Consider the following 25,936-nt stretch of genomic DNA (forward strand, 5'->3'; position numbering starts at 1 on the left):
ATTGCACGCAAAATGGCGAAAGGTTGGAGGCACATGTGCCTTTTTTTCCGCTCTTCTTCTTTTTCCTGTTCTTTTTTTATTCCTCTCAGAAATACAGATATCAGTGTTGCAAGGGGCACCCCTTTTCCCGGTTCCCGTGTGATTTTGAGGAAGGTGGGAAACAGGGGAGATACAATAGGATTCTAACGCAATATCACGCACCCAACCGGGACCGGGATCAGCCAGGATGCCAAATGGCACACGGGAAAGGGAGATACCGAACCCAGTTATCTGCATCTGCAACATCCCCGAGGAGTTTAACAGACAGACTGCATACTCGGGGTAACCCCTCCCTGTTAATATGCAGTTGAGGCGACCCCCAACCGGCACTATTTGCCGTCTCCAGGGAGAGCACCCGTGTAAAGCACATGCCTCATTAGGAAGGTCACCCCAAGGAGCCATGTCGGGCCCCGTTGCAATCGCCGTCCGCGAATGGTAACCCGAAGTTGCGTGCTAACACAACTTTTGGCTCGGATTGCACCACCGTAGACGCCGACAGAGGGTATCAATCAGAGCACCGGAAGCTTTACCATGTACCATTCATATATCTTAGGCCAGACCATTGGTATTCCATGGCCACGGGTTCAGATCTTGTCCCGTCAATCCTTGCATGTTCTGTCTACTCCACCCGCCGTGTCAAGGTGGTCGAGAACCGTCTCAACATGACGGCCCCTGACGCAACCATGAACATCGTCGAGGTTCCTCGCCCCGACGAGTTCCAAGACACCAGTAACAAGTCACGTCTTTCCACAGACGACGAAAAGAAATCCAAATCCGGCGTCGCCGAGTCCCCCGAGATCGAAGCGGTGCCCCCGGCGTACGACAATGACAGTAGCCAGGAAAAGGACGACGGTAGCGAGGATGTGATCATCATCACGGGCGCCGATGCGGCCACTCATCTTCTCCCGCTGCGTGATGACCACGACCCTTCGCTGACCTTCCGGAGTCTGTTCCTGGCTACTGCTTTGTCGGCCTTCCAAGCCGTCATGTACCAGATCTACACGGTATACATCTGCTCTTGCTAGGTTTGGTGTCCTAAAGCGAACGTACCTGGACCTGACGTTACCATTTACATACAGTTCAAACCAACCCAAATTACTATTCAAGGAACGTTTATTGTGCTCATTGCTTACTTCGTGGGCCAAGCCTGGGCCAATATCCTACCCCGTGGCGACAAACTGACTGCACGGTGGAGAGCGCGAGGCGGCCAGGGGAAGCTTCCGTTTTGGATCTTGGCCGCGAACTTTATCAACCCTGGGCCTTGGAGGCTGAAAGAACACGCCATTTGCGCCATCACGGCCACTTCGGCGTCTAACGCGTCGGCGAGCGTCATGGTCTTTGCCGTTCAAGACCTGTTTTATGACTTACCCCTCAGCCCTGTTACCGTCATTCTTGCCGTCATCTCCATCGGCTTGTTTGGATACGGCCTCTGCGGAGTCATGCGCCCCATCGCTGTCTGGCACGTTGACGCCGTGTACTGGAGCACCCTGCCGACTGTCAAGACGCTTCAGGGGCTTCACTGGCAAGACGTCAAAGACTCGAAGCCTCTCCGGTGGTTCTGGTACAGTTTTGTGGGCATGTTCTTCTACGAGTTCTTCCCCGCCTACATCTGGCCATGGCTCAACGCCGTTTCCATTCCGTGTCTTGCGGCTATGAACGCAACTGGCGCGAAGGCGGCCACGCTCACCAACCTCTTCGGCGGGTCACTCAACAATGAGGGCCTGGGACTCTTCACGCTGTCATTTGACTGGCAATATGTAAGGCAAGTGATCCCAGAGGTTGAAGCAAAGACGCTGACAACCGACTCCAGATTACCTCCTTCAACACCTCACTCCCGCTTCCGTTGCAAGCCCATGTGGCGTTCGGGTATCTTGTTTGCTTTGCAGCCATGCTTGGTATCTACTACACCAATGCATGGGATGCCAAATCGCAGCCATTCATGTCGACACGGCTTCGGTCACAGGATGGGTCCACCTATCCCATCCAGGAAGTCTTTACCGGAGGCGTGCTTAACAAGGACGCGTTGGAAAAATACGGTATCCCTCGCCTTACGGGGTCGTTCGCATACGCCATGTTCATGGCAAACGCTGCTGTAAGTCTACAGTCCTAACCGTCCTCGTCTACGCGACTTGGTATCATCCATGTTACCCCGGCAATGGCTCACCATATCCCAGATTGGTGCCCTCGTCGCCCACTGCTTCCTTTTCTGGGGCGGGGACGTGGCCAAAGCATACAAGAGCGCAAAGTCTGGGAGGCACGACGACCGTCATCATGCACACATGATCGAACACTACAAGGAGGTCCCGTGGTGGTGGTATATTATTGTGCTGGTCTTTAGCTTTGTCCTAGGTCGCATCGTTGTCACGACACAAAACGTCACCCTGCCGGCCTGGGCCTACATCGTCTCGCTGCTTTTGGGCATGTTCATCGCGCCCCTGGTAAGGCGTGTATCCGAACTAAATTGGGGAGACTTACTGACGGCTCTACAGAGCACACTTTTGTACTCCCGCTACGGTAATGGCATCGCCACGAATAACCTCTCCAAGATGCTGGCAGGCTTGATTCTCCCCGAGAGGCCCATTGGCAACATGTACTTTGCCGCTTGGTCGCACAATGTGATTAGCAACACGGTCAACTTGTCGAATGACCTCAAGATGGGCGAATACCGTATGTCGCACCTGAGTTCAGGTAGCTACCATGTCATTGAAGAAATTAACCCGGCCACAGTCAAGATCCCTCCCCGCGTCATGTTCCTTACCCAGATCTACGGCACCATTCTCGGTGGGTTTATCAACTACGCCGTGATGATCTCTATCGTGAATGGGAACCGCGACCCTCCTCGCCCATACCGACGGGAATAGCTCCTGGAGCGGAGCCACCGTGCAGGCGTACAACACGAACGCAACTTCATGGGCGCTAGCCAAATACCTCTACGCCGGCGGGGGGCTGTACGAGATGGTACCAATCGGGTTGGCCATTGGATTCGGGATTGTCGCCGCCCACCGGGTGTTTGCACATGTGAGTCCCCTTCCCACCCCTCCCCAAACCACCATCCATCAGCATAACCCCCCAACCCGACTAACCACCAACCCCCCCCCCTTCACCCACAACAACAGTTCGTCCCCAAGATCCGCTCCCTCTCGCTCTACGACATCAACATGCCGCAGTTCCTGCAGTACGCGGGCTACATCCCCTACAACGCGTCCCAGACGTGCGTGCTGCTGAGCCAGGTGCTGTGCGGCTTCTTCGTGCAGTGGTACCTGCGCAACCGGCGCCCGCGCGTCTTCCGCGACTACTCGTACCTGGTGACCGGCGCCTTCGACGGCGCCAGCCTGGCCGCCCTCTTCATCCTGTCCTTCGCCGTCTTCGGCGCGGGGGGGCCCTCGGTGCCTTTCCCCAAGTGGTGGGGGAATAATGTGGACGGGTATTATGATCTTTGTCCCGTGGCGGAGTGAAGGGTGCGGTGGGGACGCAGGCACGTTATGGACAAAAAAAGCCCGACTCCAAGCGTAGACGTCGATAATGGAAATCCCGAGTCCCCAACTGTAGGAACAAAACGAAAGCCATCCTGAAGCCCAAAGAAACTTTATTTACTCCGTTTACTTTTTCTTTTACCCTCTTTCTATTATTCGATTTATTCTTCTCGCTTACTTTTATTTTGTTCTTTTTGCTTGATTCTTTGCTTTCCTTTTGGGTTCGGCTTTTTTTGGCCACAGGGTGGCAGGGCTGGAGCACCCGGAGAAGAGGGGGGAGAGGTGGCGAGTTGTGACATGGGTGCCTGGACTTGAGTTCCACGAGGAATAGGTATTCAGGTAGGAACGACACACTAATGCCATGAACCGGTCGGTGTTTGTAGCCCTCGTACGGAAGGGTTCTTAGACGGCTCTGAGGTTCCCGTCGAGATGATAATGATGTGTACTTACGAGTCCACACCACAATGATGAAGCGCATCTGGATCCCACAACTACCTTCTTGATTTCCTTCCATGGCCTTCTGCAAAATGCATCGAATCCGCTACCCGTATCACTCCTTCATGTCCGAGGGAGCACTTTGCAGCGGGCAGCAAGAGAGTATGCCGGTTTCTGGAGCGGCCTCGTTAACTGTCTGAGTCTGCTGGGTTTGGCTCTAAGTCTTGAGATTTCATGGCAGAAGAAAGAGCTCTCCATGAGACACCGGGATTCCCGGCAGCTGGGGTTGCCTGCTGAATAGTCCACTGCTGCTTCGTCCGCGTCCCTGTGCGCGTCTCCATGCGTATCTTGGCTTCATGGTTGGGAAGTGGACGACGCAGGAGTGTCGGGTCCGGGATGGGACTTCCCGGACAGGGGGCTCGTGAGAATTCAGGGGCATACAGATCTGTATCCGGACAGCAGCTCGGGGGCGAGGAACGGCATAATCCGGTTTGGCTTGCCTAACGAGAACAGGGGTCCCGGTCATCTCCCGCCAAGAAAGATCGAGACAAATGCCGTGAAGTTGAGCGACGAAGGAATTACTTGAGGGCGAGTCGGGAAGTTCCGTAGTGATTTCGAGGAAAAAGTACAACTTCGTTCTCGATTCATAGCTCACGGGATCCCAAGAATGATTCTATTGGACCGGCAATGAACATTAAATGATGAAACTAACATGTAGAATGTGTTTCATTCGCTTATCATCTACGTCAGAGCTTCGCGATACGAGCTTTAACATGGAATGGAGACAGCCAAGCCTGCTTGTGTCCAAATAACGGCCCATTTTTGGCATCTTGTCACAGGGGCACTAGGGGCACGGAGAGAGCTCCGTTGATATCCACACATTGCCGAGAATGGACACCGAGCAGAACTCCACCAACGGGGCTGGAACGGCCCCATACCAGGAACCTCCAAGGGCCAATAACTTTCGTCTCAGCCAGCCTGGTAGGGGTTATTAAGCTTAGTATTAAGTGGAGAGGAGCCTATGCTGTACAAGATGTACCGCAAAGATGACTACTAGGAAGCCTTCGTTGCTGTGTACATACCTCCACGAAATTTGGGACGGATGGACGGGCCTGGGGGGCGGGCGTAATAGAGGACGCTTCACCACCGTCGTAACAAATCGGAAGGGGGTACGAAGATTTCCCTACGAATAAACCTTTGTCCATGTAGGTCCTTAACGTGGAAGTTTCTGGAAAGGACATCGGCACAATGTCGTCCTTGAAGGCGTTGCAGATCAGAGGGGGCAACCTAAAACACGCCGGTCATCGGTATAGCCGAGTACTACCAAACCATAACAAGTCTTATAGATCTGACGAGGAGGGGAACGAGCCAAAGAAGATATAAAAACAGTTGAAGCCTCTTTACAAAGCTTCTTTTGTCCCTCATCAGTTCACTTCTACCATCAACACTTTCACCTTCAACATTCCATCTTCTTTCCTCCCCTTGTACTTGCTGGCCAATTGCCTTTTTTTCTCCAACTTTGTAGTGCCAACTTCTTCACTTTCTTCCTCACCAAACATCCTTGCCCCAACACCAGCTCCGCTCCGTCGAACTCAACAAGTCAAAATGCCTTCCTTCAAGACCGTCGCTGCCTTCATGGCCATCTTCGCCACCATGGCCAACGCTGCCCCCGCCGGTATCAAGACCGAGGCCGGCCATGCTCGCTCCGTTTCCCTCCAGAAGCGCGAGCCTGTTTCCGCTATCATTCTGGGCGCCGCTGGCACGGCACTCGTCACGGCGGTTATTGAGCGGGCCGTCACCGAAGTCGCCGACCTCATCGGTGACATTGCTAGCTTCGACTCGGGCCGTGAGGCGTTCACGAAGCAGACGACCGACGCCATGTTTGCACAGAACCCCGACCCTGCTCGTTTCCAGGCTGCCGCTTGCTACAACCAGGCATTCAGCTTCGCTGACCCTGCCAACGTCGATGGCCAGACCAGCGTTGAGTTCAGGCAGGGCCTCCTGAACACCGAGTAAGTTGATCCCTCCAGATTGTTTCCTTGGTAAGGTATGTTAGTGTCCAGAATTGACAGATATTCGTGTAGCTACGAGTGCTTCTTCATTGCCGCCCCCAACCAGTTCTTCACCGAGGGTGATGGTGGCTTCATCAACGTGAGTCGACACTATTGCATTTTGATGACACGTCGGCTAACCATTCGTCAGCTCTCTATCACTCACTCCGATCGCTGCACGTTCGACTCCGAAACCGCCGATCTCACCTGTGTATAGATGTTAGCTCAGACTGTGGCAAGATGGGTGGAACCTACCTATGGATGATGGTTCTTTTTGTCTGGAAACCCCGAGAAGCGACAGTAGCTTTAGTTAGGGGTCACGGTAGAGTGAGCTTGTTGAGACTCTGTGCCTCTGGAAGGTACGATCTCGGTGGCTGACTCTCTGTTCCGCACTATCCAGGAGGCGGAGATGCTGAAGATGAGGGGGGGATACTGAAGGTGAAGAAAATGACAGGTTAAAATGCATCACATGGCTGGTCAACTGGAACGTCTACCAGCACTTGTGATTACACTATTTCATCCCCCATGCTGCACGAATACGCCACTACGACCGTTTGCCGGGTGACACCACATGCACGGCGCCAAATCTGAATGCGCGTTGTGACCTGTTCAACATCTCTAAGCTTTAATTAGCTTGTGACCCCTTCTAAAAAGGGGCGAGTTCCCTCCCCGCTCCCCAACACAACCCAAAGAAAAATGACATGAGGTTCTGCACCGAGGACGGATTTACACTCTTGCAACTTGTTCAACCACCATGGATTCCACCATGGATTCCACCATATCACAAGACCAGTCCATCGTCCTCCCAGATGGCCGGACTCTCTGCTACACAACATTTGGCACCTCCATCGCGCCGGAGCAACCGACCGTCTTCTACTTCCACGGCTTCCCCGGCACCCACAGCGAGGCGCTACCCATCCACGAAGCCGCCTCCAAGCGCGGCATCGCCGTGGTCGGGGTCACCCGACCCGGCTTCGGCGGGTCGACTCCGCAGCCGGACCGCGACCTGCTCTCCTTCCCGCCCGACGTGCTCCGCCTAGCCGACCACCTCGGGGTGGCGCGCTTCGCCGCCATGGGCGTCTCCGGCGGCGGGCCCTACGTGCTGGCCTGCCTGCACGCCGTGCCGCCCGCGCGCCTGCTCGGCGGCGTCGTCGTGTCGGGCATCTACCCCGTCGCCCTCGGCATGGCCGGCATGCAGCTGCCCATACGCATCCTCTACAACGTCGCGCCCTTGGCCCCGGGTCTGGTTACCTGGCTGATCGACTGGTACGCGGCCCGCGCGGCGCAGGATACCGAGCAGCCGGGGAGGTACGAGCGCATCATGGCGGATAACTTCAAGGGGTGGCCCGCCGAGGACCGAGAGGTCGTGTTCGCCGACAATGGCAGGCTCTTGGACGTTCTGACGCGCAGCTCGGCCGAGGCGCTCAGGCAGGGCGCGGAAGGGTTTGCTTGTGAGGCTAAGCTGTTCGGGACTCCGTGGGGTTTCGAGCTCGAAGATCTACGGGTGGACGCGGGGAAGCTGGTGTTGTGGCACGGCTCCAAGGATGCTAATGTTCCAGTCGATATGGCGGAGAAGGCTAGTGGGTTGATTCCCAATGCTGAATTCCGTAGGTACGAGGATGAGGCTCATCTCAGCATAGCCGTCAGATACTTGGATGATATTTTGGATACGCTAGCCGGTATGGCCGAGGTTTAGGGGTCATTAGATACGCCCATTTCCAATAATGCACTCACACTCGGGCTCACCAACCGCGGATATTATGACTCCTGCACCGCCCCTGATTCGAGTGGTTCCTGGATTGGTGGTAATGCCGCTATATCGGAAGATGAATACGAGACAAGTCAATTAACGTAAATTTGCAACAGGCTCTCTCTCCAATAGCCGGCTACCTACCTAGGTAGTCATCCCGCCGACTGAACAATTATAGGAATGGTAGCATTATCCGGCATCACCCCAGGCCTAGGCATCCCCCCGTCGAATCCCATGCTCACTCCCGTGACCAAAACGTGCCAGAGTCGAGGGTCACCCAGCCCCGACCACTCACCATGTCCTTAGGATCCTTGCTGGTCCTTCCCACTATGCATAACCCCGTTCGGCTCTGCGCCCCCGAGCGCAGCCCTGGCATCGCGCAGCCGGCGTATGGTAATCCTCAGATGCTCCAGCAACACAACGTTCTCCTCCTCTAGGTCCCGGATATATACTACCGCCTTGTCCAGGACGTCGGCCTTATTCATCCGCGTCGGAGGCCACGGCTTCGCGCTGCCACTGTTGCTCTTGCTACCGGCATCCAGGACCATTGCCAGCGAGGGTAATCGGCTGTATTGATCCTGTTGGTCTTGCCGGGACTGCATCTTCCTCGACTCGATGCACTCGCGCAGGGCCTCGAACCGCTCGTTGAGGCCTGCTCGGTAACGCTTCTCGATGGCGTAGTGCGGTCTTTGGCGCTTCTCCGGAAACGAGTCGACTTCGCCTTTGCCACCACCACCGTATGGCGACAGCGATGGCGGTTGGGGTGGATCGGGCGACGAGGTTAATGACTGAGCCCAGCCGCTAGAGTAGGTGAAGTCGGTCGTCCAAGGCGGAGGGGCCGTTGAGTGGATGTCTGCTGCCGTATCTGCCAACGCTGACTTGCGTTTGGACAGGCCGCTCCACAGTGACAGGTTATCCGAAGGGGATTGAGCAAACGGAGAGCGAAGCGAGAGAGATTCGTCTGAAACCGCTGTCATATTCTCCGGGTCTGCTTCTTGCGGTGACAGGCGGCAACCATGATTTGCGGCGTGGTCCTCGGCGACGAGGGGAGGATAGGAGGCGAATACCAGACAACCGGCTTCGACATTGGCCGAAGACGCAGCAAGAACGGGATCGACCCGGCTCGAGTGGTCATAACTAGATGTCCTTCGGGCGGGCCGGTCCAGGTTCTGTGGGAGTTTGTGGTGGGTCCGGATTCCGGAAGGGTCAGCACGCGATATCCGTAGTATGTTGTCGTTGGCCGTGGCGGGCACGTTGTTGGACGCAGGGCTTTGGGGAGGCAAGCTAAACAAGGGGGCAAACTAAGGTAGATAACGCTGTCAGCGGCTAGCGCGGTCTCCGCCGGAAGCAAAGGCAGAGTGCCAGAGGATGGGTGATCGTGTCCGCGTGTGCGCGTGTGCTCCACGCTCACAATGTGAACCTACAATGTGACTAGGAAACTCGTGGTTAGGTCCCTCTTCGGGGCTTGGAAGACCTAATGCCGCCCGGGACTGCGGTGGATCTGACACCGTATCCCTAGCCGGTGGCCAGGAACCACCTGGCTCGAACATGTCTAACGGTATGTCATCGTTCACTAGGAGTGCCTGCAAGGAAGCGCGAAGGCGTTCCTTTCTGCTAGGGGGGCCTGACTGGGACCACGGGCGAGCTGACATAGCTTGTGAGGTATGTATGTACCTTACTTGCGGTCGATTTCATACCCCGTCGGCGATGATCAAAATCGTGCACACTGCCACGCCATTGTCCGTGTTTCTCGATGGCAGTCCTGACCTAAATACGCGCCTTTCCTTGTTTGTACACAGACGCAACTAGGTATCACTATTGGCGGCCATCATAATGCATGATTTCTGTGTTGTAACCCGAGTCAGGAACTCGAGGGTCTCGCCCGTTCGTCAGCTGGCAAGTCACAATCAGCCAGAAACGAGATATCACCTGCGCACCTATTAAATCACGTTTCCGCCCACGCCCAGGCCTCGTCCGACCCTATGCAGTGATGATCCCCGAGCGGGGGCTCGTTCACAGAGCCAATGATACATCTCAACCCCCGACGACCGCTTGCCGTGGCTCAGCTGAAAGGCTGAAAGGGAGAAAACGGGTTGCATTGGGACGGAATTTTAACTAGAAGACGCGGGAGGCGCGCTGGTTTGCCCCGATTTACCGAATACGGCTTCACCGGCTTGCAGTCACGGTCATACAACCCCTACTCTCATGGCATCCAAAAACGTCCAAAGTGACGTTGACGTTCCATTGCCTCAGAACATGGAAACGATGTTCCGAATAACCGTGTGTTGTATTCGCTTTTCTAATACTAAATAGCACCTGAATTTCAGATGCCTACATGTAAACGAGCGGCATTGCAGACTGATCCCGGCGGCATCAAATGGTACCGAGTTGCTCTGATTCAAAACAAAATAGCGAGGGCGGTTCAATCCTTAGCAGCATTCGAAAATACGACCTCCTCCTCTCTCGGGCCGACAACGAAGTAGGGCATCCGGCTCGCCTCTCCAGCCGCTTACTACTTGGCCTGCAGAAGGTGTGTCTGCAGGTGAAGCGTGTCCATGTACACCTTGACCTCGACCCACTTTCCCGCCTTGTTGCTCCTGACCACCAGAACGACCTCATTAACCCACGGTTTACCTGCACCGCTTGGTTTAGTATTATAGGACGCGTTGCCAACCGCCGGGGGGGGGGGGGGGGGGGGGGGGGGGAGAGGTACACCAAAAGGGGGGGGTGGAACTTACCATTCTTGGTAGTAGCCGAGCCCCTCATCTCAACAGCCGACCACTCGCTATCATGGCTGCCCATGAAGATGGGGGGTTCGCTATGAACGGGCTTGGTCGTGTCCAAGGCGCCGTAAAAGGCGGGAAGGAAAGTTCCCTGGAAGTATTCCTTGACCGCCTGGAGGCCCTTCAGGTCACGGGCCAGCATGAACTCCTGGCCAACAAAGCGGACGCTGACATCGGGAGCCGCGAACCGATCGAAGAGCGGAGAGAGGTTATCGGCGTGGCTGTCAGAGTCCTCCGAGAAGCTCGCCAGAGCGCCATGCAGTTCGTGGAATGCTGCGACGTGAGGCATGGCGTTCATATGGTGCAAGTTTGGGGTCTGGGTTGAGAAGGACGAAGTGCGTTGTCAGTTGTTCGAGTCTAGCGATCTGATGGAGACAGACTGGGTGAGTGGATGGGTACCTAGGTATGTAAGAGGCTCCGGAATGTGGAACAGGTCAGCTGTTTATGTATTCTTGAAAATCGGGACTCGAAGATAGTAGACGGAGAGTTTCACTATAGCAACACTATGTTTCGTTCCAGGTTCCAGGTTGCGATCCCGCATTTGAGGCTGGTGGCTTCGGGAAACCGCCGTGGCACCATGGAATAGCCACCATCGCGATAGAAATTGACACTTCATTTGCCGTACATGCAGTCTGGGTCATGTACGCTTGGTGGGCCGATGAGGTGGCCTGGTTTGACCTGAGGGTAGGGGGTGCTGTGGGATCACCCTTACACCCAGCAGGAGAGGGGCCGGTTTGGGAATTTCGCATGGTATGTACAGTACATGCCAGGTACTTTTACTTACATGTACATGTACATACCTACCGACCTAGTACTACCCTACCAACGTATTATGCCGCTTGGTAGCACGACAGCGGCTGCAGCGGCGATGCTGCTTATCACATGGTTCTACATTCTAGAGCTGGCCAAAAGATACAAGTTACGAACGTAGTCGAGGGCGGATGTCGTGTAACTGCACGAACGGGTCGCTCGTTGCAGACATGCCACGGCTACGACAGCAGCTGACGTACCTGCCCAGCTGAAATTCTTCCTGCACCATGCTGCGCAGGACGTGCTCGCCTAGACCGGTAGGTTAATGCCTGGCCTCTGTTTAATGCCTCATCACAAGCAGAAGGTAGTGTGCCCACCTGTCGTGTGCCCACCCCCAACGGTGCGTCCACTCGTGGTGTTGTTGCCCACCTCACTCATGGCGCGCGCACCGCATGGTAGCAGTCGAACCACTGACCGTGTTTACTACAACCTCCCTGGGAGTAAGCCGTGAATGTGAATGAATTACGGAAATCTTGTATTTTCTTTCCCCAAAGAATCCAACTAGGCGTCACGAGAAGATAGATGGGGCAAAACCTGCAGCTGCTTGAACGAAGTTAATGGGACCCTAACTCCTAAGGTAAAAGAAGAAAAGAAACCCCCACGCCCTCCCCCACCAGTCGGATGGGTCCGGAGTTAGGACGCTGAACACTTGGAGAACGTAGTTTCCAAGCTGATCTGCTAACAATCATGGCAAGATGCATAGGCGTCATTAGAGAGGGATAAAGGAGTGAGCTTGTACAAGTTAGAGGCGAAGTGACTTCGATCCGGATGCAGTTAGCCGCTCCCAATGATGAATTCCAGCCTCCGATGTAGCTGGGTAGGTAATATCAGGGGTGAGCTTCGGAGAGAGCCACGGAGGTCGTAGCTACGGCACTAGTCGGAATTGTTGTGATCAAGATAAAGCTACCTAGCTACAAAACGATTCAATACAGGTGACCGAAGCAAGGTAAGAATTGAAGCAAGCCGGGTAAAAAACAAAGGCCCCTAAGGTTCCAACATCTACCACAAATCAAGCAGTTCTAGCTAGCGGATTGAGCAAGTAGCTGTGCTCATCGCCCACGTAAGCCACTTCGTCCTTGGCCTGGAACGAGGGTTGTCCGTGCAAGGTGCGATCCAACGCCCGAGAGACCACCGGGGCCCTAGCCATCCGCTTAGCCCGATAGACCTGGTACTGCTTGTCCGAGATGGCCGCATAGAGGTAGCGCGGATGTACGACGAGTGCTTGAGCGCCCTTCTGGCCAAAGCCAAACGATGTCACCGAGAAGGCCTTCATGTCCTCGGGGCGGACAGCAATGTTTTTATTGCTCAAAAGGAGCCGCTCGAAGGGCTCGAGAGCCTTGTCGATGTCGTCGGCATTACGGTTTCCGGGGATGAGGCCCGCATGCATGGCTTGCAGCGCGCCGTTGACGGCCCACGCACCTGACGCGCCCAGCCCGTGGCCGACGACGGACTTCTGCGCGATGGTGAGGAGCGGGTTGCCGGCGTGGCGGCCGAGGTGGCGCATCTGCAGGTCCAGCGTCGCGCACTCGTTGACGTCGTTGAGCCTCGTTCCCGTCCCGTGTAGGCTCGCAAACGTGATGTCGTCGACGCCGAGCCCGAAGACGGACAGGGCGCCGACGATGGGCGAGATGTTGGGGTGGCCAACCCAGTAGCTGTGGCCCAGCGCGCGCAGGATCGCCTTCCTCTCGAGCCGCATGCCTTCGCGGGTGCTCTGGACGCGCGCCTCCGTCTCGGCCGGGGTGCATCCCACCCGTTGCGCCTCCGCGCGTACCGCCGCCTCGTCGTCCTCGCCTCGGCGCTCGGCGCACGCGAGGGACGAGCGGATGCGTTGCGCGCGCAGCGACGGGTCCAGCAGCGCTGACGACATGCCGCTGGCGCCGTTGACCTGCCTGGCGGCCGTCAGCACGCCGCATCCGGGTGCCGGCACAGAGCGACCCAGCCCGTCCGCGGCCATGTGCGTCATGGCAACGACGCCGTAGATAGGTAGGCCCATCTCTAGGGCCAGCGCGGCGCTGCAGACAACCTGCATGCCGATGCCTTCCCCTAGCGCGAAGCCACCTCGCGTCGACGTAAAGGGCCGCGACATCTCGCTCGGTTGGCGCCCGCTACGGGCTTCGCTGGCCGCGTTGCCGATGGCCATCATCTCGCCAAACTCGTAGAACATCGGGTGCGTAAACACGTCGTGGCCGCCTGCCAGGCACACCTTGGCTCGGCCGCTCGCGATGAGGTCGCATGCGGTATCAAGCGACTCGAGCGACGTCGCGCACGCGCCGGCGCCCGTCTTGATCGGGCCCGATGCCGAGAGGAGCAGCATGTTGACCCAGGCCGCTGCCGTGCCAACGAAGGCCTCGGACAGGATGTCGCTGCGGACATCCTTACCCAGCAGCCGCTGCTGGGTGAAGGTTTGGATGGCTGTGCCGCCCCCCGCGCCCGATCCAAGGCAGTTGCCAACCTCGGAGGCGTGCACGTACCGGTACAGCTCGTACACGTCGGTGATGCCGGCGCTGAGGAAGGCCTCGACGGCACAGACGAGCGCGTACAACGACGGGCGGTCGGCTTGCGACAGCACCTCGGGCGGGATGCCGTAGCGCGCGGGGTCCCAGCCGGTGGGCACCTGGGCGCCTACGAAGAAGGCCGTGTTCATGGCCTTGGGCACGAAAAAGGATGCGCCGTGCCGGATGCGCGCCGTTGCCGTGACGCCGTTGCCGCCTAGGACCTCGACGGCGTCGCCGTGGCGCGCCTTGAGTGCCTCGGCCGCCTCGAGCGGGCACTCGAACGGAGCCAGGTCCTCCTGGGCGTTGACCTCGTGCAGCATGTTGCGCAGGCGCGGGTCCGGGTTGTTGCCTTCCCCCGGGTCTAGGATGCGAATGCCTGTGTGCTCGTGGATGCGGTCCTCGAACTTGGACTTGACGTCCATCTCCCGAATGGGCTCGCCGGTCTCGCATACGATCCAGCCAGGGCCTAGGTCTCTTCCCTCGTGGACGCGGTGACGCGCGTAGCTGATCAAGCCCGTCATCCACGCGAGCTCGATGCAGCCCTCGAGGGAGAATTCCCCGTACGCTTCCAGCTCCCACCGAGTCCGCGAGCTGCCGGCTGAGCCAAGCTCGGCGAACCCAACAATGACGACCGTCGAGTCTAGGTCTAGGACTAACGCCTGGGGCTTGCCGCCATCAAACGCGTCTTCCTTCCGCTCGGGGAGGACTGGGAACGAGTTATGAAACCCTGCGCGCCTCTCCATTGACGCCGCCGCTGGGCCGAGCTTCCCGATAGTGTTGCCCGTCTCGGACTCACCCCCTCGGAGCTGCCTCCTCACCGAGACGGTATTTTGGATCGATCTGCGGATGTCGGCTATGTTCGCTACGGACTGGAGACCGCCGCTCAGGTCGTAGAGGATGGGCTGCCGGGTGCAAGCCTCGGCCAGGTCCGGCGACATGACGAGCGTCAGTAGCGTAGCCATCTCAGGGGCCGAGAAGGTGCGGACACCGAGCTTCTCCATCTCCTCGGCGAAAACGTCGTTGCCGGCCATGATGGCCGTGCCGCGCGTCCAGCCTATGCGGACGGCGGAAATGGAGAGCTGATCCGACCACGGCTCTGTCGCCCACTTGTTCGCCAGCGCCTCGAGCCCGAGCTTTGACTCGGCGTACAGCCCGTCCTTGCTGAACTGGCCGTGGTTGGGCGACAAGGGCACTAGCACTTGTGTGGAGTGGTTCAGAACGTGCCGTCGCTGCTTGGACGTGGCAATGCTGCCCATCAGCCGTAGCGTATTGGTTAGCATGACGCGGTGCGCGAGCTCAGAGAGAGAGTCGAGATCCTGGATGGTCCTGCCCGGCTCGGCAACGGCTGCGAAGGGGACCAAGTGGTCAATTTCCCAACCTAGCGTGTTGTTGACGTATTCCACCATGGCATGGACATCCCGTACGCTGCCCTGGTTGAAGGGCAGCAGCACCAGCTCGGCGCCCGGCCGCGCCGCCTCGGCAAAGAGCTGCGCGGCGGCCTTGCGGCTAGCCAGCGTCAGTCGGGTAGTACAGAGAGCAACGCGGCATCCCGCTTCGAGGAGCCGGCCGGCGAGCCGGAAGCCGATGGACTGCTGTCCGGCGCCAATGATGAGGGTGGTGCCGTACCTTCCCAATTCCGGCTCGATCGAGAGACGCCTCTCTGCCTCGTGCAACTGCGCCGTCAGCTCGACGTTCACCTCCCATGCGTCGCCCCGAGGGCTCCGCGTCAACAATCGTGGCCTGGTGGTGCCCGAAGCCCCCGAGGTCGCCGAAGAAGCGGTCTCATTCGATTCGAGGCGATCCCAGGATGCTTCGGAATCCCGGCTTGCGCCGTGTGCCTCGGCGACGGGGACTTCTTCGTAAATGATGTCGCCGGTCTCGGTGATGGTGGTCCGCGGAACCGTGGAGCGATTTGGCGTGGCAAATCCGGAACTGTGCACTCCGGCGGCAGCGGCGGCCACCCCACAGACTTTGTCCTTCTGCAACACCCCGCGTAGCAATAGGACACAGTGGTCCCTACCCGGTGATGTAGGGCTCTGTCCTTCCCACTTGGCTAGCAGGTACTCGGCGCATCGACGCATCCGGTCTGTGAGGCGTGTCCGGAGCCTCTGGCACGCGCTGTCAACCCAGTCGGGCAGCAGATGGGGATCCTCCTGTTCGTCTCCCTCCTGCGCGCGGGAGATGATATCGGACATGGTAACGTAGAGGTCCTGGACTGCCCAGTTCCAGCTCGATTGGTATCGGTACACCATCTCAGGCTTGAAGATACACTGCGTGCCACGAATAAAATCATGGCCGAGCTCCTCAGCCAACTGGCTCGTATCCAGCTCTGTCGGCTCGTCCATTCCCTGTTGTGGTTCCGGGACTTGCGGTACTGCGTGGCTGCCGTCGCCGGAGGCGAAGTGTTTGGCCACCAGGTCCGCCAGCTCGCGACCGAACTTGCCTAGCTGGGGGCTGGTCATCACGGCTTCCTGGGGCGCACCGGTTTCGCCGCCAGCGGTTCGATCTAGCAAATCTGTGGTGCCGGCCGCCTGCTCTATGCCGCGATCCTTGACATAAGCGCTGGCCCAGCGGTTCACAACCTGCCACGACCCCTCGTCATCTGCTATGCGAGACGGTATCTCGTCGAATTCGGCCGTCAGAAAGAAGGAGCTTTGGCGGCCTTCCCGGAGCCCGAAGACGTCCCGGAGATAGGCACGGATCTTGGATACCGTCAGGGACGGGGCTAGCTTCGCCGCGACTTTCTTGGGCAGCCACGCAACGAGGTACTTTCCGAGCCTGCCGCTGAAAGTGCGCTGCAGCTCCATGCCGAGTTCGATAACTGCTTTGTCCTCTACCGCGTCTGGCAACTGGCCGAACTCGGCCGCAAGGTTGCCGATGATCTCGTTCTGGAGCGCAGATCGGCCGTTGGCCAGGAATTTCACCGAACGGGTCATGTCGACGCTACTCTTGGGCACCCGGAGCCCAGAAGCGATGATGGCCAGCAGGGCCTCGGTGGCGGAAGGCGGCGCATCGCCTACTTCTGCCATCTTGCGGGGCGGCGGCTGAGGCTGGACTGCGACGGCACAAGGTTGTGGTTGAGCCACGGGGTGGTGCTCAGCAGGTGGACGTGGAGCAGGCTTTGAACCATTTGACTCGCTCTCAGCCGGCTCAGCCTCCTTGGTCTCTTGACTCTCTTCCAACTCTTCCCCAAAGGTGAGGCATGCCGATACATGATCGTGGCTGTAATCCGGATACTGCGCCAATGTCTTCGTCAACATCGACCGTAGCGTGTCCCCGGGGCCAATCTCGATATAACGCTGGCCTTGCGGCTGCGATTCGTGTAGCGTAGCCTGCGTTGCAATCCTAGTGTCGGCGGTATTATCAGCTTCCTGAGCGTGAGCTAAAGGGATCGGAATCATGCGCTTGCTTACCATTGAACGGGAGACGAGAGCTGGTACCTAAGCTCATTAGCCTCGACAAGAAAAGACACCGAGTTCAATCACTATTACAACTTTGTACGGAACCAGGTGGCAAGGAAATAAACGGGAAAGGAGAATTGAGAATTTCAGGGGACGAACTCGAGAAGTGCCAGCAGCAACTCGTACGCCGTCTCGCTGTTCCTATCGCTATTTTCTAATGCGTCGCCCATGTCAAAAGAAACTACCGAATCCAGTCGTCGTTGAGGTGAGACCGCCTACGGGTTGTTCAGCAAACGGAGGGAAGGCGGCTCTTTGATGATTCAGAGGGGAACATCGAATGTGTTTAAACTACCGCCTTAGGTACCTTACCTATCTAACGAAGGTACGGGTATTTCTGTGTATTGTAGCTCATCCCGTTCCGCGGCTGACTGCGTTGTACCTTGGGTTTAATGGGAAAAGGAGAAATCCTGCTGAAAGCATGCTGATAGTAACCTAGGTACCGAGGTATCGCGAAAGCGCCATGCGAACGGCGTCCTAGCCGCCCTTAGGTACCTAAGTAGCTCTTGTCCATCGGTTACCTAAGTACCCGCGCTAACAGCCGTTCCGGACAGTACGGGAGCTGCATCAGGTATTCGTACCTATCACTCCGCTTCCGTATCCAGGTCTTGGCTCCGCGTCTAGAACACGGGTGGCGGGTGGCACCACCCTCGGTAGGATACCACTGCAGGTAGCCAGCCACCCTAGCGCCCGAAGTAGGTAGGAATGTGTGTGTGTGGGGAGACAACGCAACTCGATTCCATGCCGCCTCCGAGGCAGTTGTAGGTCCACCCTCCACCACGGTGGTTCGACGTGAGAGACCGGACATGGAGAGCGGAGGAGAGGCCAATCTGCGGCGCCCAAAGCCGCAGCTGGAAGAAAGTAACATGGAAGTGACAATTACTTCCCCGAGAACCGCTGATGGAATACAGAGCATGTGTGAAAGCACCAAATTTCAGCCATGGGCGTGTCAGACTTGAGGCTTAACTAACATGGAATCGGGGAAGCAAATCTCATCCCTGACCCCCGAGATTGGAAGTTTAACCCTCTAGCTCAACTAATGTCATACTTTCAGAGGAATAAAATACAGGTGCTGCATTCAAGGGCTATAGCACGGTATTGTACAAAGGCTATAAATTCTATTTATTTATTTGTTTCGGTCTGGGAGGGGGAACCTACTCCATCCCGGCAAGGAGGGCCACAATTCGAGGAGAGCCCGTAAGTTCCGCTACGAGCTGTACGTATTTCCGGTCCGTAGCAAACGGCTTTCCCGTTACGTTGGGGATCCACCTCCCAATAAGGTCCTCGGGTCTGACACTGGCTCGGCTGATGCTATTCACGAGTGTGTGCCTGAAGGCCCCTCCCATGCAGGCTAGTTGGGTGGAGTGGAAAGGTACATCGATGCCCTTGAGTGGCATGGTCGCCTCCCCGCGAACTAGGACGAGGTCGTTCGGAGAGACGACCGCAATGCTGGGGGCGTGCTTCGCCACCAAGTCGGCGATAGGCCGAGGTGACAAGGTTTGGTGGGCGTGCAGCTCGTCGGTGACCCGCTGGAGGAGGTGGAGGCACCGTTTATCGCCAGCGCACACGTACTGCTGGCCCTTGACGTTGAGGTTGACCATCTCGAGTAGGAGCCCGGTGCGAACCGTGATAGCCTGGACCATCTCTAGGATGTGCTTCTCTTGGAAAGCTGCAGAAAGAGGCCCGAGTCAGTGACTATTAAATAACCGAACAGGAGCTTTTTAGTAAAGTTAAAGGGAAGGAAAGAAGGAAAAAGAAGAGAAAGGGAAGCAAACAGGAACCCCCTACCATTCCCCACACGCGACGGGTCAACGGCCACCATGCCGAACCCGCTCCGGCCCGCAGTATCCCTCGGCACGGCAGCCTGCATCAGCGCGCCGCGGGTAAAGACGGTCTTGAGCGCCGCCCTGAGCGGTAACGCGGCGGTCATGACGGAGAGAGCGGCAAACTCGCCGAGCGAGTGGCCAGCGAACCGCGACTGGGGCGGCACGCGGCCTAGCTGTCGGAGGTGCGCAAAGGCGGCCGTCTCGGTCACGACGAGGGCCGGCTGAGCGAACTGCGTCGTGCCCAGGAGGCCGTCCTTGCAGTAGAACGTGTAAGACCGCGAGCGCGCGTGCAGCCCGCTGAAAAGATTTACCTCGCAGTCGAGTGCGCAGGAACGTGCCATGGCCTGGGCGTCCATGTAGTTCTGCCTGACATGTTGACCGCGCACACCGGAGAAGTGAACGGTTAGCTTGACCGGATTCTGCTTGATGATATCGGTGATGGAAAATCCTGTTTTTCATTCGTTAGGCAAACCCAACAGAGGAGTGACGAGGGGCCGTAGGGCGGAACAGGAAACAAAAGGAATAAATAAGAAAAAGAAAAAGGAGAACAATGCGCACCCCAGTCCTGTTCAAAGTAGGCATCCGCTTCGGCCCACACCTTGCGGCTCGCAAGGCTCTGAGCGGCGAGATCAAGACCCATCCCCTGGAATTGGCTACCCTGGCCGGTAAAGAGGAAGGTCGTAGGGGGTGCCTCGAGGACGGCCTCGCCCTCCAGGACCAGTTCCTCGGTCTCGCCTGTGCGGCGGGCCGCAAAGCCGAGCACGGGGCGGCTGCCCCTGTTCGTGGCCACCCGCTTGATTGTGACGGTCAGGGTGTCGTTGGGCCAGACCACAGAAAGGAAGCTACAATGGTAACGGCGCAGCGTGGCGGCGTTGGCCCCGGGAACCGCACATCGGATGGCTTGCAGCACGAGCGCGGCCGTCTGGTTACCGTGGAGAATGGGACCAGAGAACCCAGCCAAACGTGCAAAGGCAGGCAGGGTATGGATGGGATTGAAGTCGCCGCTAACGACGGCGTACTCGACGCTGTTATCGGGCGTGGTCACGCTAACCGTCTCGAGCGTCCGTTCCGACGGCAGCGGCAGTCGTTCCCCTACGTCCGTTGTTGCGGCTTGTTCTAGGAAGCTGGCGAGCGGGTCAGCCTGGGTATCGATGAATTCCCTTCCCTCCTCCTCCTCCTCCTCCTTCTTCTTCTTCTTGTTCTTCTTCTTCTCATCCTCGAAGCACAGCGAGTCAGCCAACTGCTGCCCGAGGAACACGAAGTGCAAGACCAGGTCGACGAATTCTCGGCCGTCACGCGCCAGCGTCATGGAGAAGCAAGCCATGACGCCCGACTCGCCATTGCTAGCGGAGGTCACCCGCGACTCGACCGTGACGGTGTCTCCGACGGACAGCGCCTTCTGGCCCTCGCGAAGCGTGACCGCCGTGTGCTGGTGGAGGAGCCTGGAGGCATCCATGTCCCAGGAGAGGAGGTGGCGCCACGTTGCCTCGTTGACTAAGACGGTCGCGAACTCGATGGGCACCTCGCCTGCGGCGCCTAGGTGGTTGGGAGAGCCGGCGTCCAGACCCTGGCCGTCCGTGGCTCGGTGCCATGCCAAAACATGCTCGCGTGTCACGGTCAGGGGGGGCGTGCCTTAGGGCGATGGGGTTGCGCTCTTCCGGCCGCTTTAGACCCCCGCCGAGAAGCGTCCTCCAGTAAAAGTGGCTGATCCGGTCCAACCGGTCGTGCATCATCTCGCAGAGGGGCGCGTAGGGGCGGAGCTCGTTGTAGGCAAACCGGAGCGGACATTCTTCCTGTGCCTTGTCCACGGTGCAGCGGCTCGCGATGGCCGCCGTGATTGTGTCACCGTCTATCCACAGCCGGACGGTGTCGATGTCGCTACACATCTCGGCCCCGGTATAATGGCCATGATCGGCGTCCTTGCCGAAGAACCGCACCAGAGCGCCTGGGCGGACAGAGAACAGGCGGCGGATGGGATTCTCGTACGCCCGTCCACCTGACACTAACCTCCTCGTACCCAGGGCATAGAGGCCCCACCGACCTAGGCGCGACCCAAGCAAAAGAAGCCAGCTGTCATTGTCCAGACTGGGGGCTTCCGGGGGTGTATCCTTGGCGACTTCCACGGTGTCTAGGCCGAGGACTAGGCGGGATGGGCACCCCACCGCCTGGATGAGCTCGTCCTCCTGGCGGAGCGACGTGGTGGTGAGATGAAAGGCAGGCGGTGCCACCCCAGCCCGCGCCTCGCGGTCCCTGATACCCTGATCGATGCCGCGAAGGAAAACGCCTACCGCGACGTCGGCTTCTCGGCAGTGCCGGATGGCTACCGGACCAGCCAGGATGCACACGCGGCCAACGTCGCCGTGGTGCGTCGACTCAAGATTCTCGGACTGCCAGAGGGGGTCTTTCTTGAACCATACAAGGAAGTCAGCGTCCAAAACCGGCACAAATGGGACCGGCTTCTGCCCTGGTCGACTACAGATGTCGACGAAGTAGGCGGCGTCCTCCACCCCTAGGAAGTGGTGTCCACACTGGGGTACCCGGGCCGTCACGGCACCGAGCTGTTCTAGCGGGCACTCGAGGGTTGCTAAGTCCGCCGCCAGAGCCGTGGCGCGTGAGGCACTGCCTCCAAAGCGCTCGAGGGTGCGCACCAAAAAGTCGCCGAAGATTCCACGGTAAGACGGGTGAGCCCACTCGCCCCTGATTGCGGGCTTGGTCATCAGCTCGAGCATGCGGCGCAGGACGTCTCGATAAGTCATGTCCCCGAGGTCGTCGGCCGCCATGCTCGCGGCATAGTCCCAGGGGAACCAGACTTTCTGGTAGTCGGCGTTGAGCCGGGCGATCAGGTCAGCGCGCCGCACGCGGATCGCCTCAGCCATGGCGGCCTTGGGTTTGCTAAACAGGGTCCGGTCGAGCTCCGCCCACAGGAGCATTCCGCGCGTGGCCACGACGTGCATGGCCTCGCCGAGGTGCGACACGACCGAGATAACACCCCCCACGCCTCCGGGCTTTGACATGGTGGCCGTCCACTCGGTGTCCGGAACGCCGCGACATTCGATCATGGCTCTCTTTGCATTAATGCTCGTCTTGGCCTCGAGCGTCGTCATGATGCAGGTACCGATCAGGACGGCATCGAAAGGCATGGGAGGGCGGCCAAACCCCTGGGACCACCGGCCCGAGATATAGGGCCACGCGCCCCCGGCGTCGCCGAACCCGCTACCCGCAACCAAGACGACATTCCCGACCTCGCGGATGGCTCTGTACGTTTCGAGTATGGGCTGGTGGAAGTCTTCGAGCGAATGGTGTCCGCCGGCCCGGCCGCCGGTCCACTGCAACAGCACGGGCAGCGTCGGGTGCTCCCTTGCAATGTCCAGCACACGCTGAATGGCCTCGGCCGTCGCGGGCTTGAAGCCGATGTAGCATGGCTGCAGCGCCTCAACGTACCCGGCCACGACCGGCGGACCCGGCACACCGGCGCCGATGACGAGGCCGCCGATGGGACATCCCTCCCGCACGAGCGCCGCCAGTTGCGGTACCACCCAGACGAGGCTCTGCGGGTTCGCGTACACGACGTTGACCGTGATCATGCGCCCCTCAGGGATCATAGTGGCGAGCCGTCTCAAGGCGGCCACTAGGGACGGGGCGTCGTGGTAGCCGCCCGTCGCGAACTCGGCGTAGAAGCCGGCATTCATGGCGGCCGCGACCAGGTCGACGTCGCATGTGGTAGGCGTCATGCCGGCCACCAATACGCGGGGAAGCCCCAGAGACTCGGTGAACCTCGACGCGGCTGCGGGCCTCGGGGTCTCAGGGGCTGACGCGCGGGGCGGCTCAAACTCGACGCTGGCGTAGCTCCGGGGGCTCCCCCTAGCGCTCGCCATGGGTAGCAGAGTGAGCAGCTGGGGAGGAGATGGGGAAGAAGCAGCCGGATCCGCTCCCTTGGCGCCCGGCTTACTTCCCCGGAAGCCCCAGATACCCGCTGGGCACACGACATATGTCTGGGACCGGGAGCCTGCCTTCATCCTATCAACGACCATACCGATACCGCTGAGACCGCCAGGGCCAAAGTCCAAAACCTGCCAGCGGCCCGTCATGGGCTCCAGGATGGCAGGCCAGTTCACCTCCCGGGATAGGATTAGCTGGCTGATGCGGGCGCCCAAGTCCCCCGCCAGGTTCGGGGCCTCGGTTAAGAGTGCGTCCAGTCCCCACACGGGCACCCGAATCTGCTCCCTCGTCAAAGCGGTATGCTCGGCCGAGCGCTCGGCGAGCAAGGACGTCGCCCTCTGCATGTGCGGGGAGTGGAAGGGAACGCAGCAGGGCAAGAACTGGAGCGAGCCCATACCAGGATCCGCCTGCCGGGGTTGGCTAAGCGGGGAAGAGGGCGAGAAGGAGAAGGCGGAGGACGAGGAGGAAGCGGTCTGCTCGTACAGCGGGGTCGGTGTCCGCAGCCGGGCGCAAAACCGGACCAGACCTTCGGGACCGCCCGCCACCACGAAGGCATCGACATCGTTGATAACGGCCAGGTGTAGCTTCCGCTCGGGAGCCATGTCAAGGTTGACCTGAACCATCTCGGACATGACCCTGCTCCGTGCCGTACCTGTGATAGACAGCATGGGCGTCGGGACGCCCTCCCCGCGCCGGACACACTCCGCTGCGGCGGAGGGAGGAACGGGCACGCTCTGGTCCCAGACCGAGCTGAGCAGGTGGTCGGCGCGGTACATGTCGGTCAGGGCTACCTCGGCTAGGTGGTAGAGGGAGGACCATGAGTCGGCGGCTGCCATGCTGACGGCAACGATCATCCCGATCGAGTGGCCGGCAAAGGCCGTGAAGCGAGACGCCAGCTCGCCCGGGGTCACGCCGAGCCGTTTCGCCATCACGACATAGCGGGACATTTGTAGTATGGTGGTGACAACCGCCGTCACCACCTGCGGAAGCACGGGCGGCCGACGGACCGACGGGTCTGCTAGCCAACCCGCGAGGTCTTGCTGAATTTGTAAACACTCGGCAGCCCTGCTCTTGCTCTTGTTTTCGATGTGCCCGTCAACGATCGGGTCTTGCAAGGTAAGGGATCGTAGGACGCCGCTGCAGTGCTGGACAAATTCCGAGAGCTCGTCCTCGTAGAGGTGATAGAGATCACGCAAATCCTTTAGCGGACGCCGGCTGAATCCAATGCCGCCCCAGACGGCCAGAACCGGTGTTTCGCCTCCGATATGGAGGCTTGATGCCTTGTTGCCGCCAACCTCGGCTGTTGATGTGCCCATGTTAGTTAGTACCCTTCCTTGTATTCCTTGTATGACTTTGGGGGCGTGTGTTTTCGATTCCATCGCGGTCAACGCCGCGGCCTCGGTTTTATGATATCCATGACCGCAAAAACCCAGGTAAGGTAGCCGCAACCATTAAAGTAGTCGTACGGGAGAAGCATTTCCCATAATCGGTAACAAGCACCTTGTACACTGCACACGGTATGTACATGCTACTTACTTCCTCATTTGCTCGAACTCCGCCGCTCAGGGCAAGGGATGTGGCCGGGGGGACAACTGCATTCACCCCCCTACCCCCCCTTACCCCCTATTTCCCTCCCGTACGTAGGTGTGGGTGGGGCAGTCTGTACTACCTACCTACCTATACAAGGCGCTGGGTTGGGGGGAAATACCACTTGGGTGTCACCACCCGGCGGCCATGGCTGAGAAAAAGAGAGAGAGAGAGAGAGTCGCCCTTGCTATCAAACCCCGAATCAGAACGGGTGTGTCCACTCATCATTATTCGGACAGCCGAAGTCGCCCCTTTAAGCATTGGCAAACTTGGCATCATTTAGAATAGGTAAGGTACCTTTGACATAAAAGTTGCCATGGCCATGCCTTCGCATCTACTTCACCACGCCGGGCAGTGTATGCCATGATGTTCTGTGCAAATTGGACGACATTGGCCGGTAGTTCTGCAGCTATGCTTTGCATCTCCTTTTGTGTCTCCGTCGAGCTAAGTGGCTCATCCCCTCTCTGATTTCGAGTCGTCGCTTGAGGTGCGTCCACCGGGGACATGGATGGGGCGTGGCGCCACTCTTGCATCTCAGCTTGATATGGGACATGCTTTCATGTAGTAGTCGCGCATATGGGTGTGTATGTATGAAGGTGTATCTTCATGCCGGGGACACCCAAAACAAGCCCGCCAACGTACCTGAAGTAAACAGTGCGACTCGACGCCCACGACCCCACCGCTTCAACATTTCTACGAGCCCTTCTTCACCTGTGCAGCACAACAAAGACTTGCCTCGATAGGCCTCCGCGCGCGAGAGAGAGAGAGAGGCAGAGAGAGAGCATAAACGACTGGCCTAAGCCGAGAGAACTTATCAACTCACCTCAACCTTCGAGCCAACTTATCAACTCACCTTAACCTTGATTTATATCGCAGACAGACAGCCATGCTGACCTCCTCGGTAGGATCTGTACCGGGTCAGCCTCGAGGCTTCGCCCAAGAAGGAATTACACACTCATTCGGGGCTGGCGACCAGGCGCTGCAAAGCGAAATGCCCAGGGACGAGCTAGAAAACATGTTGCGCCAGGCCTGGGCCGACGTACTGGACATCGACGCCGACGACATCACGGCCAGCTCTCACTTTTTTGAGCTTGGGGGTAACTCGATCGCGGCGGCCGAGCTAGCCATGTTGGCCGGGCAGTGCGGCTTGTGTCTCGCGCGCCAGACCGTCTTCCTGGCCCCGGTCTTCGCGGCAATGGCCGGTATGGTCGCCATGGCCTCCCCGTTCCCTGCTCAAGCTCACGATACTATGGCGGCCGCTCTTATACCGGAGCCTTTCTCATTGGTAAG

At 58.5% G+C, this 25,936-nt stretch overlaps 7 protein-coding genes across 7 annotated transcripts; 3 read left to right on the forward strand and 4 right to left on the reverse strand.

Annotated features, from left to right (window-relative positions):
• Positions 1-701: 701 nt before the first annotated feature.
• On the forward strand, positions 702-3,494 carry B0H64DRAFT_443203 (OPT oligopeptide transporter protein-domain-containing protein; the record flags this gene model as incomplete). The annotated part of the gene is made up of 8 exons (XM_062806699.1): positions 702-1,043; positions 1,119-1,796; positions 1,850-2,131; positions 2,214-2,477; positions 2,529-2,706; positions 2,767-2,824; positions 2,901-3,057; positions 3,156-3,494. 8 exons carry the CDS (start codon positions 702-704, stop codon positions 3,492-3,494), a joined length of 2,298 nt encoding a protein of 765 aa, XP_062657628.1.
• A 2,058-nt stretch (positions 3,495-5,552) lies between these two features.
• B0H64DRAFT_462608 (uncharacterized protein) lies at positions 5,553-6,215 on the forward strand (the record flags this gene model as incomplete). The annotated part of the gene is made up of 3 exons (XM_062807560.1): positions 5,553-5,959; positions 6,032-6,098; positions 6,150-6,215. The coding sequence occupies 3 exons, from the start codon at positions 5,553-5,555 to the stop codon at positions 6,213-6,215; spliced, it is 540 nt and encodes a 179-aa protein (XP_062657629.1).
• A 549-nt stretch (positions 6,216-6,764) lies between these two features.
• Positions 6,765-7,694, forward strand: B0H64DRAFT_418120 (Alpha/Beta hydrolase protein; the record flags this gene model as incomplete). The annotated part of the gene is made up of 1 exon (XM_062805296.1): positions 6,765-7,694. One exon carries the CDS (start codon positions 6,765-6,767, stop codon positions 7,692-7,694), a length of 930 nt encoding a protein of 309 aa, XP_062657630.1.
• Positions 7,695-7,781: 87 nt separating this feature from the next.
• On the reverse strand, positions 7,782-9,587 carry B0H64DRAFT_180484 (uncharacterized protein). Its single transcript, XM_062798906.1, has 2 exons — positions 9,173-9,587; positions 7,782-9,049 (listed from the first exon to the last, which is right to left on the reverse strand). Exons 1-2 carry the CDS (start codon positions 9,398-9,400, stop codon positions 8,051-8,053), a joined length of 1,227 nt encoding a protein of 408 aa, XP_062657631.1. The 5' UTR covers positions 9,401-9,587; the 3' UTR covers positions 7,782-8,050.
• Positions 9,588-9,781: 194 nt separating this feature from the next.
• Positions 9,782-10,939, reverse strand: B0H64DRAFT_180493 (uncharacterized protein). Its single transcript, XM_062798907.1, has 2 exons — positions 10,487-10,939; positions 9,782-10,382 (listed from the first exon to the last, which is right to left on the reverse strand). Exons 1-2 carry the CDS (start codon positions 10,827-10,829, stop codon positions 10,261-10,263), a joined length of 465 nt encoding a protein of 154 aa, XP_062657632.1. The 5' UTR covers positions 10,830-10,939; the 3' UTR covers positions 9,782-10,260.
• A 1,411-nt stretch (positions 10,940-12,350) lies between these two features.
• Positions 12,351-17,597, reverse strand: B0H64DRAFT_475641 (uncharacterized protein; the record flags this gene model as incomplete). The annotated part of the gene is made up of 3 exons (XM_062808111.1): positions 17,397-17,597; positions 17,250-17,276; positions 12,351-17,181 (listed from the first exon to the last, which is right to left on the reverse strand). Exons 1-3 carry the CDS (start codon positions 17,465-17,467, stop codon positions 12,351-12,353), a joined length of 4,929 nt encoding a protein of 1,642 aa, XP_062657633.1. The 5' UTR covers positions 17,468-17,597.
• Positions 17,598-18,448: 851 nt separating this feature from the next.
• B0H64DRAFT_462625 (acyl transferase domain-containing protein) lies at positions 18,449-24,448 on the reverse strand (the record flags this gene model as incomplete). Its single annotated transcript, XM_062807562.1, has 4 exons — positions 20,736-24,448; positions 19,679-20,656; positions 19,083-19,568; positions 18,449-18,963 (listed from the first exon to the last, which is right to left on the reverse strand). Exons 1-4 carry the CDS (start codon positions 24,436-24,438, stop codon positions 18,449-18,451), a joined length of 5,682 nt encoding a protein of 1,893 aa, XP_062657634.1. The 5' UTR covers positions 24,439-24,448.
• Positions 24,449-25,936: the final 1,488 nt, after the last annotated feature.

Source organism: Chaetomium fimeti, assembly GCF_033439085.1.
Source record: "Chaetomium fimeti strain CBS 168.71 chromosome Unknown B0H64scaffold_5, whole genome shotgun sequence".
Lineage (NCBI taxonomy): Eukaryota > Fungi > Ascomycota > Sordariomycetes > Sordariales > Chaetomiaceae > Chaetomium > Chaetomium fimeti.